This window comes from Thamnophis elegans, chromosome 9 (genome assembly GCF_009769535.1).
Source record: "Thamnophis elegans isolate rThaEle1 chromosome 9, rThaEle1.pri, whole genome shotgun sequence".
Classification (NCBI taxonomy): Eukaryota; Metazoa; Chordata; class Lepidosauria; order Squamata; family Colubridae; genus Thamnophis; species Thamnophis elegans.
In genome coordinates, this window is record NC_045549.1 from 6559795 (window position 1) to 6579289 (window position 19495).

The window sequence follows — 19495 nt, forward strand, 5'->3', positions numbered from 1 at the left end:
CTAAGCGGCGTTTTAATGATTCCAAAGGGCAGAAACAAAAGTTGAGAAGTTTGATCTAGGACACTATAGGAACAGGACTATGGTGGGTTCCTACTGGTAGCAGCTTGTTCGGCTGAACCGGCAACGACCCAGGCCTGCCACGCCCCCGAACTGGTTCTCCCGGCAGCACCTTAGTCACCGCCATCTTGTTTTTGCTTCTGCACCTGCCCAGAGCAATTTTATTTGTATTGCGCATGCATGCACAGCGTGCATAAAGGGTGCATATGTGCACGGCATGTCCCTGAGCGAACCGGCAGGAGTTTCTGTCGGAACCTACCTCTGGAACAGAAGTAGAAGAAACTGGAGGTGGAGTTAAAAGAGGGACCAGCCTAGAATCCTTGTGTAGTCACAAGTAAACTAAAATCCATCCTCCTTTGAATTCCATTGATCCTCACCTAACACCAAGCAAGTTCTCACTGTTAGTTGAAAAGATTCCTCTGTGTACATTTTTAGCAATAAATCAGTTTAATTGGACCTTCGTGTGTGGACCTGATCTTTCTGACAGATATCATGCCGGGGGGGGGGGGAGTGTATTCATTTACTTTCCCTACCAGTTCACAAATCTGAGCGCGCCCGCCCGTCAATGCATGCGCCCAGCTTTATGGCCCACCCGCGATTTCCACTACCAGTTTGGGTAAACCGGTCCGAACCGGCTGAATACCAACTCTGATACCATGGGAAAATTGTCTAGAACTTTCTCCTCTATCAATCAATGTTCTTTGCAAGAAGTGTGGATTACCGTACTTTTCGGAGTATTTTCCCTCAAAAAAGAGACTGGAAATCTTATACACTGAATACAGCATTTTTTGCATCCCAAAACCCCGCCCTTTCACCAAAATGGCCCTGCACAGCCTTTAGGAAGCTTCCAGAGTGCTCCTGGGGGCTGGGGAGGGCAGAAATGAGCAAAAAACGGGCCATTTTCTGGTCAACGTTGCCCCCCCCCGCCCCCAGGAGCACTCTATAAGCCTCCTAAAGGGTATGTATGCCCATTTTTTGGCAAAAAAACGGCCCGTTTTCGTGCAAAATGGGCCGTTTTTTGCTTGTTTCTGCCCCCCTGCAGCCCCCAGGAGCACTCTATAAGCCTCCTAAAGGCTATCCATGCCCCTTTTTTGACAAAAAATGGCCCGTTTTTGTGCAAAATGGGCCACTTTTTGCTCATTTTTGTCTGCCCCCCCCCCACAGAAGCACTCTACAAGCCTCCTAAAGGCTATTAATGACTTTTTAAAAAAATAATGGTCTCATTTTTGCGAAAAACGAGCCGTTTTTGGGTGGTCTGCAGAGTGCAAAACCTTTTTGTTTTAATTTTCCTTTTCAAAATCTTGGCGCGTTTTATACTCCGAAAAAAATGGTAAGTTAGAGTTAAGCCAGTAGGAAGCACCTAGATCTCCAAGTGGTTCATTAGTGACTTGTGAAATCTTAAAGACTATGTCCACTGGTCTTAGAATTCGATATGTTGTCAAATTTATGAAACTCTTCTGCTTTATCTAAAGAGAAGGAGGGAAGAACATCTATCTAGCCATCACGATAGGATTGGATTGGATAGGACAGTGTTGGTGAACCTTTTTGGCACAGAGTAGTGGAATGGGAACACATGCGTGCCTGCGGGGGAGCACCGGAAACAGGAACATCAGTTCCCCAGTACGTATCCGTCTTCCAGGAAACTGAGTTTCCGTTTTCCGGCATGCGCATCAGTGGTGGGTTTCAAAAAATTTTAGAACCTCTTCTGTGGCCTTCTTTGTGGGAGTGGCTGGCCAGCCATGTAACCGGGTGGGAGTGGCTGGCCAGCCATGTGACTGAGTGGGAATGGCTTGGCAGTCATGTGACTGGGTGGGTGCGGCCAACTTGTAAAATGTGGTGAAACTCACTTAACAACGCTCTTGCTTAGCAACCAAAATGTTGGCTCAGAAACTCTGGCATTTGAAGCACGCAAGTCTTAAAGCTGTCAAGTTACAAGACCCTTGCACCCCTAATCCTTTAGAAAAAAAAACCCTGGGGTGTTCAAACTTGACAGCTTTAAGACTTGTGGACTTCAACTCCCAGAATTCCTCCTCTCGCTCTTCATCTTGATGATGTGCAGATGGGCGGGGGGAGGGAGCTGGAACCGGTTCTAAACGGCACTGTAGATTTGTGGAACCTTCTTCTATAGAAGAGGTTAGAACTGGGAGGAACCCACCCCTGATGCGCATGCTCGCTGGTCACCTGGTCTTCCAGTTTCTGGCATGCATGCACACAAGAAGACCAGTTGGCCCATGCACATGCTGGAACCTGGAAGAGCAATGGAGGATGGCTGGCATGCCCGAAGAGATAGCTCTGTGTGCCACTTCTGGCATGTGTGCCATAGGTTGTCCATCACGGGGATAGGATTTCTGGATTGTGTCTACTGATTTCACAAGTTTATTTCCACAAAAGCAAGTTGAACACTTCAAAAGTTCAACCAAAGGTTACATAACATAATAGTTTCATGATGTTCCTTTCCCCCCCTTCGATCAGCTAATTGGGTAAATTCACACAAATGTTTATACAACAGATGCCAGAGATGTATTCAAGGTAATGCATGTCAGATTGCTGTGAAAAAAACCCTGAGGGGGGCCTAGAGAGATCTGTATTTAAAGAAAAGCTTCTCATAAAAATAAGAAACAGAACCGAGGGAGAAAAAAAATAACTTTTCTTTCATATCTCTTGGGGAAGAAATAATTCACTCGAAGAAGGCTTCCCATAGGTAGCACAAACTAGCCCTAATTAATGTAAAACAAATAATTTGTTCATTTCACTTATTAGCAGTGTCACTATATTTATATTACAGAGACTTTAATGAAATTGAATTGAATTGAATTAAAGCTAATGAATTAAACAATAGTACTTGATTCTGGGATATGGTTCAGTGTAATATTTAAGTTCTCTTCAGCATGTGGATGAGGGCCATCTGGAAACTCCATGTCAACTGTAAGGAACGGTGTGAAATATCAAAAAATAAGCCTGTAGTTTTGCTTATTTAAATCGTGGGAAGACATTCTAGGCAGAGTCTGCTATGGGAACCAAAAAGATTTGAGCATCTGACTCTCCTATATTGCAATGAGTGGGAGAAAAAGTTGACAATTACTTCAAAAAATGGAATGTGTGTGTGTGTGTGTGTGTTGTGTTTGTGCTGATAAATAAATAAAGGGAGACTAGTATAGATCTATTTCAAGCTATTTAGCTCTCATCAGCTAGCCATACCCTTACTGGGATTTGAACCTGGGCTATATTACATGTTAGGCAAACATTTTAGCCATTAGGCCACAGGCTCTTATCCGTTATCAGCCCAGCCAGGGTGAAAGGTATCTATTAGATTTTTACAACCCCAAATATGGGAGGAAGATCACTACTTCCATTCTCTGTCCTTCAGCTCTCACAAGAGACCATCCAGGCAGAAACCCAATATTTTTACTGTTGCCTTTTTTGTTACATTTGTTGTATTTGTGCTGATAAATAAATAAAGGGAGACTGATGAGAACTAAATAGCTTGAAATAGATCTATACTAGTCTCCCTTTATTTATTTATCAGCACAAACACAACACAAATATAACAAAGGCAACAGTAAAAATATTGGGTTTCTGTCTGGATGGTCTCTTATGACGAGCCGATGGACAGAGAATGGAAGTAGTGACCTTCATCCCATATTTGGGCATACCAGGGGTTGTGACTTTAAATATATATATATAAGAAACCTTTGGGGAGGGGAGACACAACTAACTGATCATAGCTCTGTGAAAGTGGAGCCAACAACTGCAGCATAGACCAAGGAACCGGTTAGTAGACCACTTCCTTGGAACCTGTCTGGATGAGGAGAGGACAGGAGATTGCCCATATGTGCTCCGGACAGCTGCTCCCTGTAGGGATTGCCTACAGGAAGTGATTTTCCATGTACTTGAGTGCCACAAGATGACAAGTTTCAGCATTTTGCTTGCAACCATAATGTAGAGTTTTAAAGAGTTAGAGAGACTGTGGGTTCAAATTACAGTCTGGGTAGACAACATGGATCCAACATTCACGTTGTGTATTTGTTTTGTAGGTTTCCAACCCTCTCAAGATAGTGTACATTATGACCCCACAAAGTTATCCAATGAGCTATGACTGACAATAGGCTCCATCAGTGTTTTTCAAACTTAGCAACATTAAGCAACTCTGGCTGGAGAATTCTGGGAGTTGAAGTCCACACATCTTATAGTTGTCAAGTTTGAAAAAATACTCCAGAAGTTGTGAATGCTCCAACACTGGATGTTTTTGAGAAGATGCTGGATATCCATTTGTCTGAAGTGGTATAGGGTTTCCCACCTAGGCAGGGGGTTGGACTAGAAGACCTCCAAGGTCCCTTCCAACTCTGCCATCGTATTATTGTATTATTGTACTAGAACCTAGCTCTCCCTGGTTTCAGTCCACAATCCTACAATGGCAATTGATACTTTTAGCTCACATTATGCTTAAATAACGTCATTTGGGATAGAACAATGGGAAAATCAAAACTGAGCTTTCCAATTGGTCATGGAAAGGTGTAGAAGTAGAAGCATGTGAAGGGTTAATAGCACTTTATAATGCCTTGGTAAGGCCACACTTGGAATACTGCATTCAGTTTTGATCGATGTAGAAAAGATGTGGAGACTCTAGAAAGAGTGCAGAGAAGAGCAACAAAGAGGATTAGGGGACTGGCAGCTAAAACACATGAAAAACAATTGCAGGAACTGGGCATGGCTAGTCTAGTGAAGAGAAGGACCAGGGGAGACATGATAGCAGTCTTCCAATATCTCAGGGGCTGCCCCAAAGAAGCGGGAGTCAAAATATTTTCCAAGGCACCTGAGGGTAGGACAAAAAACAATGGGTGGAAATTAATCAAGCAACTTAGAACTAAGGCAAAATTTCTTGACAGAACAATTGATCAGTGGAACAACTTGCCTCCTGAAGTTGTGAATGTTCCAAGACTGGAAGTTTTTAAGAGGATGTTGGATATTCATTTGTCTGAAGTGGTGTAGGGTTTCCTGGCTAACCAGGGGGTTGGACTAGAAGACCTCCAAGGTCCCTTCCAACTCTGTTATTCTATTCTATTCTAAGCAAATTTTGTGAAGTTTTCATATTTATCAGAATTCATGATAAAATTATCCAAAAATGAAGCTAAACAGACACAATTTTAATGTAATTTTTTTTTGTTCATCCTTGGTGACTGAGGATTATACTTCGGAGACCTGTAACCATTATTTATATATTCCTGGTAAAGTTTTATTTTCGTCACTGAATTATTTTATTTTATTGTTTCGAAAAGTCCTCAAAAAAGTCTAACTTCTTCCAACAGGGAAACAATTAAGCAAGAGGTGTCAAAATGAACTCAAGTATCTGGAAAATGAAATCTGCAAGTATCCACTTGATTGTTTTTCCCCTTAGTCTTAACTTTCATTGACTGTGTTGTAAAAAAAAAAATTGCTCCAACGTGGACAAAAATACTTAAAATAGGGTTGGAGTGCAAATAATTCATTTGATCAACCACAAAGCTCGTAACAAGACACACTCAATGAAAACTCAAGATTTTGGTGACCAGATCATTAACAAAAAATCATTTTGTTTAAGGGAAGACAAGAGGTGCATTTACTTTGGCTAAAGGAGCTCGTCATGTTTCCATTTCTAAAACCAGAGTATCAAAAAATATCCTGGGTAAGTTTCGTCCCATTGGAGGATGACGGGCATCCATAGTCTCTCTTAATCCCTTTCTCACCCCTTCCTTCCTCATTGCTGGCAGACACTTACAAGAACTGCAAAGAAAAAGAAAAAAGACAAATTCTTTATGCTTCCTATGGCAATTTCTCCCGAGGGAAAGTTCGATAATTAGAATTGTTCATTAGAACTTTCTGTGATTCAGACTGTTGGAAGAAAGTGTTCTTAGGCTTCACCAAAAAGCACGAAGATTCCTGGTCCCGACAAAACCCCTTTTATTAAACAAACGTGAATTCCTCACATTCACACTCAGCCAAGACCCGGCAAACAGTCTTTCAAAGGAATATTTGAATCTACAAACCTTATATAAGTTAGAAAGCTGCCATGTAAATATTTCCCAAATGAGGTGCTGTGCAAGGAAAGACTTGGCACAGAGTCTCTGAGATTCATGGACAGATCTTCACACTCCTGAAATGAATTTAATGACTGAACGAATGAATTGTTTCCTGCAAAAGCTCACTCCCCTTTCGCTCCCCTTTTATTTCCTCTGGGAGGGGCCATTCATCGTCCACCTGTGGCCTTACTCCCAAGTCTACCCCTGTTCTTTAGCTGTTCCCTTCATCTGGCAGCTCTGCTCATGCGCACACTGGGAACAGGCTCCAGCTGTTCTTCTGCCTCACTGATGTCTGACTCTGAAAGCAGCTGATAACTGTTAGACTGCCCTGGCCCCCTCTCTGCCTCCAACACAGAGCCCTCATCCGAGCCTTCCCCAGCCTCCAGGACTGGCCCATGCTCCTCCTTCCAACCTTCTCACTGTCCGAATCTGCTGCCAACTCCACTGGCCTCTGATGGGCTACAATAGAAAGCCCTGGGTTTGAATCCAAGCCGGGTTACAAATTAACACACTGGCCAGCACATTGAAGAGGAAGGTAGTTTTATTTGGCAGCTTAACGTGGAATATGATTACAAAATTAGAATGCTGAAAGCTGTGATACTTATTAGAGGCAAAATGGCAGAACCTGTGGGTGGAGTTAAAAGAGGAATAAGCCTAGAATCTCTACATAGCCACATGCGAATTAAGTCCAACTGTCATGCGCCAGGGAAATCAGGAAATCCAGGCAGTTCAAATGTGTAATAAAGATTTATTGTAAGCTTAAGCTCTCTACAAGAATCTGAACTATTAACGTTCAAGGGAAATTAGTGGGAATTAAGAACAGAAGGAATTCAAGCTGGGCGCAAAGGGACTCATAGCTGATGACATATTTGACCTCTCCCTCATTCTCAGTCAGGTCATCTACACTGTCCTTGAATTCTGTTATCTGAATCCAAGCAGCATCTAAATGTTATTTGGAGATTTCCCATGGATCAAAAGTGGTTTGATGCATGGCTGGGGTGTGTGCGCATCAACAATGCATATGGATTTTGAAAGAATATATCCATGGTATGGTTTTCATCCATAAAAAGCAGAAACATCAGCCTGCCAACAAAAGTGCGTATAGTCAAGGGTCTGGTTTTCCCAGTTGCAATGGATGGCTGTGAAAGTTGGACCATGAGAAAGGCTGAGCGCCAAAGAATTGTGGCCTTTGATCTCTGGTGCTGGAGAAGACTCCTGCATTGAGTCCCTTGGACTGCAAGGCCATCCAACCGGTCAGTCCTAGAGGAGATCAACCCTGACTGCTCTTTAGAAGGCCAGATCCTGAAGAGGAAACTCAAATACTTTGGCCACCTAATGAGAAGGAAGGACTCCCTGGAGAAGAGCCTCATGCTGGGAAAGATTGAGGGCAAAAGAAGAAGGGGACGACAGAGAAGGAGGTGGCTGGATGGAGTCACCCAAGCAGTCACTGTGAGCTTCAATGGACTCTGGGGGATGGTAGACGACAGGAAGGCCTGGAGGAACGTTGTCCATGGGGTCACAATGAGTTGGACATGACTTCGCAACTAATAGCAACATGGTTTTCATCCATGAAACATAGGAAGCATAAATACTTGGTCTAAATGATCTCAGTGTTATGTTCTTCAGAGAGCATAACAAAATAAGTGTCTTGCAGGGACCTTTCCTTGTCTTTCCCTTCTCTATGTAGAGTTGGGAAAGATAAGGCAGCCTAGTCCTCAAGCTGCAGGTCTTTCTATCTTCTCATTTAATGGTCAAAGACCTATGGATGGACCCGTCCTTCAATGGGATTTATCTCCACTTGCAACTAACTAATGCTAGCCAATTTTTTTCCTCTTTTTCCTTCTCCTCCTCCTCCTCTTCCTTTTTTCTCATCTGTCTCTCAATGCCTCGTTGCACATGCCAAAGGGTACCTTAAGATGTTTGACATCCCAGCGGGTGCTCGACATGTGACTGTCCAAGAAGATGAGGCTTCCCCTCACATTCTTGGTAAGTGCTTCTTCTTGGCCAAGTCTTCTTGGCCATCAGGCCAACAGGGCTGATGCCAAAGACTTCTCATTTTAGAAGCTGTGGGCATGGTTGCTTATGGGTAGCTGAGGGCATGTCTCCAAAACTTCAGGTGACTCCAGTGTATATTTCAGAGTATACTATCTTCACAAGTAACTCTTCCACCAGCGCAAGCGTTCACTTCAGTTGCTAGCTGTAGTACTTTTGTCTTGCGCTCACAAGAGTTTCTGTCTAAGCTAATTTCTATGAGTCTTTGCTTCCATATTTTATGGAACACTTTGAGTGATGGATTACTTATTCAGCTATTTATTTTATTAGATTTATAGTCTACTAGCCAATAACCCAGCGTTGCCTGGGTATTTATTTATTGGGGGCAGGGGGGAATGTTCAAACCAAACTTAATTTCTAATGTTGGATTTTCCCCCCTTACCAGAGGGAGCCCCTTGTGGAGTACTGTGAAGCCGTTACCATGGCAACTCCACCTCGCTGCACAGTAGAAGCCATTTTAACAGCAGTACAGTAGAAGCCATTTTAAGGCACAACAGGCTGTATATAAACAGAACACACACCCCGACCCGATGGGTGTTAGGGGTGTCTTACCCCCCACAGTATTTGTTTCCAGAGAGTAAGTCATCTGTGTACCAAGTTTGGTTGAAATTGATCAAGGCGTTCCAGAGTATGCTGGAATACACACACACACACAGAGTCAGATAGATAGATAATTAGATAGATAGATAGATAGATAGATAGATAGATAGATAGATAGATAGATAGATGATAGTTAGATAGTTAGATAGTTAGATAGTTAGATAGTTAGATAGTTAGATAGTTAGATAGTTAGATAGTTAGATAGTTAGATAGTTAGATAGACAGATTCACTAACAGATGTTTTAGAAAAAATTGTTCAGAAACCCTTCCTCTTAAAAAAAAAAAAAGTGTCGCTCAAAGAAAGCCAGTTTGGTCTCGGGCCATTCACCAGGCGATGTGAATTCTACTCCCACCTTAGGCATTAAAGCTGCCTTGGTAACTTTGGCCGAATCACCAGGAGACTATGAATTCTAGTGCCACTTTCGATATGAACATTGGCTGGGTGTCTTTGGACCAGTCACTCTCTCTCAGCCCAACTCACCTCACAGGGTTGTTATTGTGGGGAAAATAAGAGGAAGAAGGTGTGTGGGATATGTTCACCACCTTGAGTTATTTGTAAAAATAATAAAGGCAAAAGTAAGTAAGTAAGTAAGTAAGTAAGTAAGTAAGTAAGTAAAAATAATAAAGGCAAAAGTAAGTAAGTAAGTTGGTTAGTTAGTAAGTTGGTTAGTTAGTAAGTAAGTAAGTAACTTAGTAAGTAAGTAAGTAAGTAAGTAACTTAGCAAGTAAGTAAGTAAGTAAGTAAGTAAGTAAGTAAGTAAGTGAATAAAAATATGGAAGCATTGAGAAGTTCTAGATTGTCTCCAGAACAAAAGAAGTTATTGGCGTCAAGAAGCTATATCATAAAGACTAAACCTTTTGTCTTGGCTTTGAAGAAAAAAAGAATTGGAATCTTGCCTGTGAAGAGTTGACCGCTTCTTGCCTTTGTTCCTTTTAGCCATTAAGAACCAAGCAACCGGCCACTATATCCTAAATGGCAAAGGAGAAAGATCCACCTCTCGTTCCTTCATCGACTTTGGCTTAGAATGGGAATACCACATAGAAGACGGTATAGAAACTCTTCAGACAGATGGGCCTCTGCACGATGCCATTCTAGTTCTGGTAAGTCACGTTACGCTGGCGGTTTATTTTCCTCACGAGCTTAACAGAGTCTACCTTTCTGCCTCCAAGAACCGTAAATTTCAATTCAGAGTCCTCAACTCTATTGACGTTATTCTCAAAAGTATGTCCCATTAAAAGTTAATGGCAACTTTTTCGAAGAGGATGCATCTCGGGCTTGCCCTAATCTATTAAAGGGATATTAAGACGTGCGGTGGCTCAGTGGCTTAATGACGTTGGAGATGGTCTCAATTCTAGCAGTTCGAGCCTAAGCATTGCCTGTCGGGATAAGCTCCTGTCACTCACCTCAGCTTCTGTCCACCTAACTGTTCGAAACCATGTTCTATGCGAGTAGATAGATAGGTACCACTTTGATGGGGAAACAAACGGTGCTCTGTGCAGGCAGTCAGATTCCAGATGGCTCTGAACCTTCCCGGTTGTGATATCCACTTGAGAGACAACTCTGGGAAGGGAGCGGGTCTTGGGTGACACTGAAGGAAAAGCCACTCTGGTGCGAAGCCAGCTCACTCTCCTGTGTTACACCTTGGGAAGTGCGCAAGCATGTCCTATAACAGGGCTAGTACCGTGGCAAGCCAAACTGCTACTTTGCAACAGGATGGTCTCCTAGATACTGTAACAATACCATATGCTAATCATAAGCGACACATTGGTTCTGAATGGAAAAATGTCAGCCGCTGAAATTCTTACAGCCTGATCTCTTTCAGCTTAATAAATCTTGCTGAAGAAGAATCTGCACAAATATGGTATGGAAAGAATTGAGGGGTTCTTTTGAGGGGCGGGGGGGGGGGGTGTCAAGGCAATTGCTGAAGTACCTAATAAGGTAGAGAAGGATTCCCTGTTTTCTAATACTGACAGCTTCTTTTGTCATCCCGTCCTTTTACAGGTAATTCCTCAGGATAACAATACCCAATCCAGCCTGATTTACCGTTACATAATTCATGAAGATTCTGTGCCCAATGTCAGCAGCAACAATGTCCTTCAGGAGGAACTGGACACCTTTGAGTGGGCTTTGAAGAGTTGGTCCCAGTGCTCCAAACTCTGTGGAGGAGGCATGTTGGAATAGTTGGGAAGGGGAGAACAAGGGGGTGTCTACATTTTGTACCTAGGAATAGGTTGATAATTCATCCCTGGGTTGTGGCCTTCCAGTGGCCGGCAGAGCTGGCAGCAGATTCGGACAGTGAGGAGGTTGGGGAGGAACCTGGGCCAGTCCCGGAGTCTGGGGAAGGCTCTGAGGAGGCCTCTGTGTCAGAGGAAGAGAGAGGGCCAGGGCCGTATGCTAGTTATCAGCTGCCTTCAGAGTCAGACATCAGTGAGGCAGAGGAACAGATGGAGCCTGTTCCCAGTGCGCGCATGCACAGAGTTGCCAGAGGAAGGGAACAGCTAAAGAACAGGGGTCAACTTGGGAGTAAGGCCACAGGTAGAATGGCCCCTCCCAGAGGAAATAAAAGAGGAGCGAAAGGGGAGTGGAGTTTGCAGGAGACCATTAGTTCGCTTAATTGGTTCATGACTCCCCGAGACTCCTTGCCAAGTTTTGCAGATATCGGCCTGGCAGCTCTCCAAGCCAGATAAGGTCCGTGACTATAAATCCTCCCTTGAAAGACTTTGCTGGATGTGAATGGGCAGAATTCACAGTCAATTAATAAAACAAACAAGGAGTTTGTTTCGTGCTCTTGGGACGCCTCCGTCAGAATGTTCATAGATACGTTCTGCCCTATTATATTTTCTCTAATAAATCTCCTCAATGGTTGATTTTGAAAAATCCCTTTTTAAAATGGGCCTCCATAAAATGAACATTCCCTAAGGTATTTTCTTGAGTACACACAATTTTAATATGCATTTCAGCATGCACATTAAATGCAACTAATAGGCAGCTCCCTATCTAAACCGGGAACAATTGAGAAATATTTGCACATCCCCAGTTGCTGACCATTTATCCGAAACAGGTAAACAAATGTAAAATTTTAGGGAAAAAGGGGGGATGATTGTCACGGGAAATTCAAATATTTTGCAAAGCACCAGAGGGGAAGACAAGAAACAACGGATGGGAACTAATCAAGGAGAGATGCATTCTGAAAAGATAGTGGGGAACGGAAGGATTTATATTCCTTGCAGACAGCTGGTCATTTGCATTCTTTTAGAGAGTGCTTGAGGCTATTTAGAGGACAGAGATAAACTTCCAAGTGGCCTCAATGACTCTCTAAAAGGATGCAAATGACCAGCTGTCTGCAAGGAATACAAATCCTTCCGTTCCCCACCATCCAGTCAGAGATGAAGAAGCTTCTTGGGTGAGAAGCGAAACACCCTCAAAGAAAAAAGAAATCCAGTTGCCTCCAGAAAAAGCACATTGGGGACATTAGTTGACTAGATTCCCGTACACAGGCACGAGCAATAAATCACTTTTGTTGGAATTTTGTATGTGGCCTTGGTCCTTCACACCCAACAGTGGCAGTGTTGTCTTCCCAATCTTGGATAAATCATTTAAGATGAAAAATGTGCATTATGTTTAGCTAGATCTTTTCATTCAACCACGGTGCGCTACGGTGGCGCAGTGGTTAGAGTGCAGTACTGCAGGCTATTTCTGCTGCCTGCCGGCTGCCTGCTATTTGGCAGTTCGATCCTGACCGGCTCAAGGTCGACTCAGCCTTCCATCTATCTGACGTCGATAAAATGAGGACCCAGATTGTCAGGAGCAAGAGGCTGACTCTGTCAACCGCTTAGAGAGGGTGGTAACGCACTATAAAGCGGTATATAAGTCTAAGTGCTATTGCTATTAACACGGATATTATCTGTTCTCCCACTCTCTCCAGGTTTCCAATACACCAAATATGGATGCCGCAGGAAAAGTGATAACAAAATGGTGCAGCGCGGCTTCTGCGATGCCAGTAAAAAGCCTAAACCGATTCGTAGGATGTGCAACCTTCAGGAGTGCATGCAGCCATTGTAAGTATCTACTCGTTCCCCCATATTGTAATTTGTGCTGGCCACTCAGGTTGAACAAAGGAACTTCCTCTTGCAGAGCGTAGCATCTCTCCTTAAGTAAACAAAATGCAGAATTGCTCCATTGACAGTCTTGTTTTTATACGTGTTGACAAAGGAGAGACACCTTGGTGTAGTGGTTAAGGTGCTGACCTAGGAACCAGGGGACTGTGAGTTCTAGTCCCAGTTTAGGCATGAAAGCTGTTGGGTTGACTTTGAGCCAATCAACAGGGGACTATAAGTTCTATTCCCACCTTAAGCATAAAAGCCAACCGGGTGACTTTGGCCAATCACCAGGGGACTCTACGTTCTAGCCCCACCTTAGCCATGAAAGCCGACTGGATGAATTTGGGCCAATCACCAGGAGATGCTGAGTTCGAGTGAATGCCGCATGAAAGCCACCTGGGTGATTTTGGGCCAGTTACCCTCTCTCAGCCCAACCCATCTCACGGGGTGGTTGTTGTGGGGGAAATAGGAGGAGGAAGAAGTACTAGGAATGTTTGCCATCATGAGTCACTTATAAAGTCATAAAGGTGGGATGAAAATCGGGTAAATAAATAAAAAATGAAATAGAATAGAATTAATAGGAATGGAATGGAATGGAATATAGACTGGAGAATGGAGTGGAATGGAATAGGAATAGAAATAGAATAGAGTAGAAATAATAGAATAGAATAGAATATAGAGTAGAGTAGAGAGTGGAGTGGAATGGAATACAAATAGGAATAGGAATAAGAATAGAATAGAAATAATGGAATAGAATAGATTAGAGAGTGGAGAGTGGAGTGGAATAGGAATAGAATAGAATAGAATAGAAAGTAGGGAAGAAAGTAGAGTAGGGAATGGAATGGAATAGAATAGAATAGAATAGAATAGAATATAGAGTGGAGTGGAATGGAATAGGAATAAGAATAGAATAGAAGTAATGGAATAGAATAGAATATAGAGTAGAGAGTGGAGTGGAATAGGAATAGGAATAGGAATAGAATAGAATAGAATAGAATAGAATAGAATATAGAGTAGAGAGTGGAGTGGAATGGAATACAAATAGGAATAGGAATAAGAATAGAATAGAAATAATGGAATAGAATAGATTATAGAGTAGAGAGTGGAGTGGAATAGGAATAGAATAGAATAGAATAGAATAGAATAGAAAGTAGGGAAGAAAGTAGAGTAGGGAATGGAATGGAATAGAATAGAATAGAATATAGAGTGGAGTGGAATGGAATAGGAATAAGAATAGAATAGAAGTAATGGAATAGAATAGAATATAGAGTAGAGAGTGGAGTGGAATAGGAATAGAATAGAATAGATTAGAATAGAATGTAGTGTAGGGAAGAAAGTAGAGTAGGGAGTGAAGTGGAGTGAAATAGAATAGAATAGAATAGAAAAATAAAATAAAATAAAATAAAATAAAAAGCTTCCAACCCTGAAGTCTGAAGATTGGCCATAAAATGAGATTCCAGCCTCTGTGCCCCAAGGGTATGGCGGAGGGAAAGAGAGCATTCTTTGTTTTGAAAACAAAGCAAAAAAAAAAAAACCCTGTTGCTCAACTCTACTGTACATTACAAGAGAACGTCATGCAGAGTCATGTTCATTTAGAGAGACTCTCCAGTAGGTAAAGAAAATCAACAACATTGCCTTAGACTCCAGCAACTGAGCTTTTACAATTCGGCTTTATTAAGTAAGGTGCTGATTTTTGGCAAATGGGAATAACTCAATTCCCTTGGATTGATGTATTTATTTGTTTCGTGCGGTGCAGCAAAATGCAGCCCAGTGCATCAAAATTCATTGAAAGAACCTCTAAAATGTGTCTCAAAATATGAAACCCCAGAGCAGCGAATTACAGGTAGCCTTTGACTTACAACAGTTCATTCGAAGTTACAACAGCCCTGAAAAAAAAAGTGACATGACCATTTTTCACACTTACAACCGTTGCACCTTCCCCATGGACACGTGATCAAAATTCAAATGCTTAGCCACGGACTCGTATTTGTGACAGTTGCCGTATCCCAGGGTCCTTTTACCACCTTCTGACAAGCATAGTCAATGGGGGAATCAGATTCACTTAATGACTGTGTTGGTAATTTGACCCCAGCAGCCATTGACAAGAAACATCACAAATAACATACATTTACACACACATACACACATACACACAATAACATGCGCACACACACATACATACTTACATATGTTTCAGCAGATTGAAGTTTGTAATCTACTTACGAAAGACCAGGACTTGAGACCACGAAGGTGAGAGAAACAGGTTTATTGCATGCATCGAGTTCAGCGTGCTCACACACCAAAACCTGAACTGCCTGGGCTCTGCCCAGGATGCTACTTTTATGCCGTGTTCCACACTGTGCATTCTCAAGGCGTTTCCATACACGAGACAAGCATGACATTTCGAAAAGGAGAAGTTCATTTGGAATGTTACAGAGAAGTACATAGGAAAAATACAAAAAAGAGAAGTTCCTATAATGTCTTAAGCTGTCAGCAGTTTTTACCTCTGTTCTATCTCTCACCCACGCCTGGCTTCCTGTGCCCCTCCTTTACAGGGTCTTGCCACACTGTTTAGCCCTATTTTTAATACTTATGAGGAAGTTGGGGAGAAGGTTTACTCCAGCTAAAAGTCAACTTTGGGACTCCAGGGCACTAGAATGAAAAGCCAAACTAATATGAATTTATAAGGTCCATTCTATTAAGACCATCTAACCTGGCCAGCCACTGGTGGGTTTACCTGTGCAACCCCTGCTGCATCACATACATATGGTATATATCTATATCTATATCTATATCTATATCTATATCTATATCTATATCTATATCTATATCTATATCTATATCTATATCTATATCTATCTATATCTATATCTATATCTATATCTATATCTATATCATCTATATCTATATCATCTATATCTATATCATCTATATCTATATCTATATCTATATCTATATCTATATCTATATCTATATCTATATCATCTATATCTATATCTATATCTATATCTATATCTATATCTATATCTAATCTTCTATATCTATATCTATATCTATATCTATATCTAATCTTCTCTATATCTATCTCTATCTCTATCTCTATCTCTATCTCTATCTCTATCTCTATCTATATATCTATATCTATATCTATATCTATATCTATATCTATATCTATATCTAATCTTCTATATCTCTATCTCTATCTAATCTTCTATATCTATATCTATATCTATATCTATATCTAATCTTCTATATCTATATCTATATCTATATCTATATCTAATCTTCTATATCTATATCTATATCTATATCTATATCTAATCTTCTATATCTATATCTATATCTAATCTTCTATATCTATATCTATATCTATATCTATATCTATATCTATATCTATATCTATATCTATATCTATATCTATATCTATATCTATATCTATATCTATATCTATATCTATATCTATATCTATATCTATATCTATATCTATATCTATATCTAATCTTCTATATCTCTATCTCTATCTAATCTTCTATATCTATCTCTATCTCTATCTCTATCTCTATCTCTATCTCTATCTCTATCTCTATCTATCTATCTATCTATCTATCTATCTATCTATCTATCTATCTATCTATCTACCTACCTACCTACCTACCTACCTACCTACCTACCTACCTACCTATCTATCTATCTATCTATCTAGCCATCTAGCCATCTAGCCATCTCTATCTGTCTGTCTGTCTATATATATATATAAACAGATGTGTATGTATGTCTGTCTGTGTCTATGTGTTCGTGTTCCAGCATAACTCTGGAACGCCTCGAGCAAGTTCAGCAAAACTTGATACACAGATGACTTACCCTCTGGAAGCAAATACTGTGGGGTAAGAGTCTCCTAAAACCCCTTGAGACGTGTGTTCTGTTAAGATACAGACTGTTGTGCCTTAAAATGGCTTCTACCCCACTGCCATAAAATGGCTTCTACTGTAGAGCGCAGTGGAGTTGCCATGGTAACGGCTTCACAGTGCTCCACAAGGGGGCTCCCTCTGGCAAAGGAGAAAATCCAACATTAGAAATTACGTTTGGTCCGGACATTTTTTCCCCTATAAATAAATCAGCTAGTAAAGAATAAAACGTTCCTTCTGTTTTGCAGCTGGGTAGCTGAAGAATGGGAGCACTGCACCAAAACCTGTGGGACGTCCGGTTACCAAATACGAAGTGTACGTTGCGTTCAGCCGCTTCACGATGGTGCAAACCGCTCCGTCCATTTTAAGTACTGCAGTGGAGAACGTCCGGAGAGTCGCAGGCCTTGTAACAGGGCGCCATGTCCGGCTCAATGGAAAACAGGGCCGTGGAATCCAGTAAGCATCTAAAGCAGTGGGAGTCAACCTGGTCCCTACCGCCCACTAGTGGGCGTTCCGGCTTTCATAGTGGGCGGTAAGGGTTTGCTTACAGATTAGGCCTCCTCCGAATTCCATCCGCCGGCCAATGCCGACTGGCGACTACCCGGAGGAGAGCCTTCTCTGTGGCTGCTCCGACCCTCTGGAACGAGCTCCCCGTGGAGATTCGAACCCTCACCACCCTCCAGGCCTTCCGCAAAGCCCTTAAAACCTGGCTGTTCCGACAGGCCTGGGGCTAAAGAGCTTTTGCCCCCCCCCCTCGAATGGTATGGTTGTCGTGTGCTTTTAAATTGTTATGTTCGTCTTTTTTATCCCTTGTCTGTACCCCCTTCCCTGACTTGGATTGTGAGCCGCCCTGAGTCCCCTTCGGGGAAAAGGGCGGCATATAAATGCAATAAATTCCAATCCCAATTTTGCTGTAACTCTGCTTTATAAATTTTATAAAGTAAAGTTACTTCCCTACTTGATAAATCACCATTACTGTGGAACCGGTGGGCGGTTAGAAAATTTTACTACTAACAGAGATACAAAAGTGGGCGGTAGGTATAAAAAGGTTGACTACCCCTGATCTAAAGCCTTCTCGTTTCTGGAAATTAGCAAAACCTGAGCTAAATTCCAAGCTTCTGATACTTTCGAAAAGGTTATTTTCTTCCCTGACGGTTAGATTTAACTCTAATAGTGACCAGGGCTAAGGCAATGTACAATGCAATGCAATGCAATGCAATGCAATGCAATGCAATGCAATGCAATGCAATGCAATACAATACAATACAATACAATACAATACAATACAATAATACAATACAATACAATACAATACAATACTACAATGCAATGCAATGCAATGCAATGCAATGCAATGCAATGCAATGCAATGCAATGCAATGCAATGCAATACAATAGCAGAGTTGGAAGGGAACTTGGAGGTCTTCTAGTCCAACCCCCTGCCTAGGCAGGAAACCTTATACCGTTTCAGACAAATGGCTATCCAACATCTTCTTAAAGGTTTCCAGTGTTGGGGCATTCACAACTTCTGGAGGCAACTTCTGTTCCACTGATTAATTGTTCTCACTATCAGGAAATTTCTCCTCAGTTCTAAGTTGCTTCTCTCCTTGATTAGTTTCCACCCATTGCTTCTTGTTCTGCCCTCAGGTGCCTTGGAGAATAGCTTGACTCCCTCTTCTTTGTGGCAGCCCCTGAGATATTGGAACTTTGCTATCATGTCTCCCCTAGTCCTTCTTTCCATGAAATTAGACCTACCCAGTTCCTGCAACCGTTCTTCATATGTTTTAGCCTCCAGTCCCCTAATCCTCTTTGTTGCTCTTCTCTGCACTCTTTCTAGAGTCTCCACATCTTTTCTACATCGATCAAAACTGAATGCAGTATTCCAAGTGTGGCCTTACCAAGGCCTCATAAAGTGCTATTAACCCTTCACATGCTTCTACTTCTACACCTTTCCATGACCAATTGGAAAGCTCAGTTTTGATTTTCTCAAATGAAGTTTTTCTACATCAATATTATTGACTACTGGCCAAGATTTGACCTTGAGATCACTATCTGAAAATGGTTCCTGTCCTTACTTATTCAGTTACGTCCAGAAGGAACGAGTGTTCTTCTATTTAAGCCAGGGGTGTCAAACGCAAGGCCAGCGGGCGTGATCTGGCCCACGGGGCTGCGCTGGAAACATCAGTAAAGGAGCGGTTGTAAGTCTAGGACCAAAATGGTGGACCCATAGGACGTGTGCCACAGGTGGCACATGGAGCCATATCTGAGGGCACGTGAGGTGTTGCCCTATGTCAGCTACAGCGCACATGCGCACAATGACCAGCTGATTTTCGGCCTTCTGGAGGGTGGGGGAGGCCGTTTTCACCCTCTCCAGGCGTCAAGAAAGCCTGGGGAGGGCGAAAAATGGGCCTAACGGAAGTTTGGAAACGAACTTCCGGTAAGCCTATTGGGCCGTTTTTCGCCCTCCCCAGGCTTTTCTGGAGCCTGGGGAGGGCAAAAAATGGCCCAGGGGCCCAGGGGAAGGTTCTAGTTTGTGTTACTGCCGATTCACTCGGGCGCGCTGCAGGCGTGTATGCACCTTGCATACAGGAGCTGGATGGGCAGTAACATGTGCTTGATGCCCGGTCCGCACACATGCACAGTAGTAAAAAAAAATTGCTTCTGTGCATGCAGAAAAACCAAAATGGTGGAACCTACAGCAGCGCTGATAGAATTGATTTGGGG

At 42.2% G+C, this 19495-nt stretch overlaps 1 protein-coding gene across 1 annotated transcript in view; it reads left to right on the plus strand.

Moving 5' to 3' along the window:
* Positions 1-19495, plus strand: part of ADAMTS3 (ADAM metallopeptidase with thrombospondin type 1 motif 3) — a 95143-nt gene that overhangs the window by 66408 nt on the left and 9240 nt on the right. The window contains exons 14-18 of the mRNA XM_032224308.1: positions 8019-8099; positions 9703-9866; positions 10768-10933; positions 12692-12824; positions 17020-17227. Of these exons, the coding sequence (XP_032080199.1) occupies positions 8019-8099; positions 9703-9866; positions 10768-10933; positions 12692-12824; positions 17020-17227 (752 nt within the window). The remainder of the gene's footprint in view (positions 1-8018; positions 8100-9702; positions 9867-10767; positions 10934-12691; positions 12825-17019; positions 17228-19495) is intronic.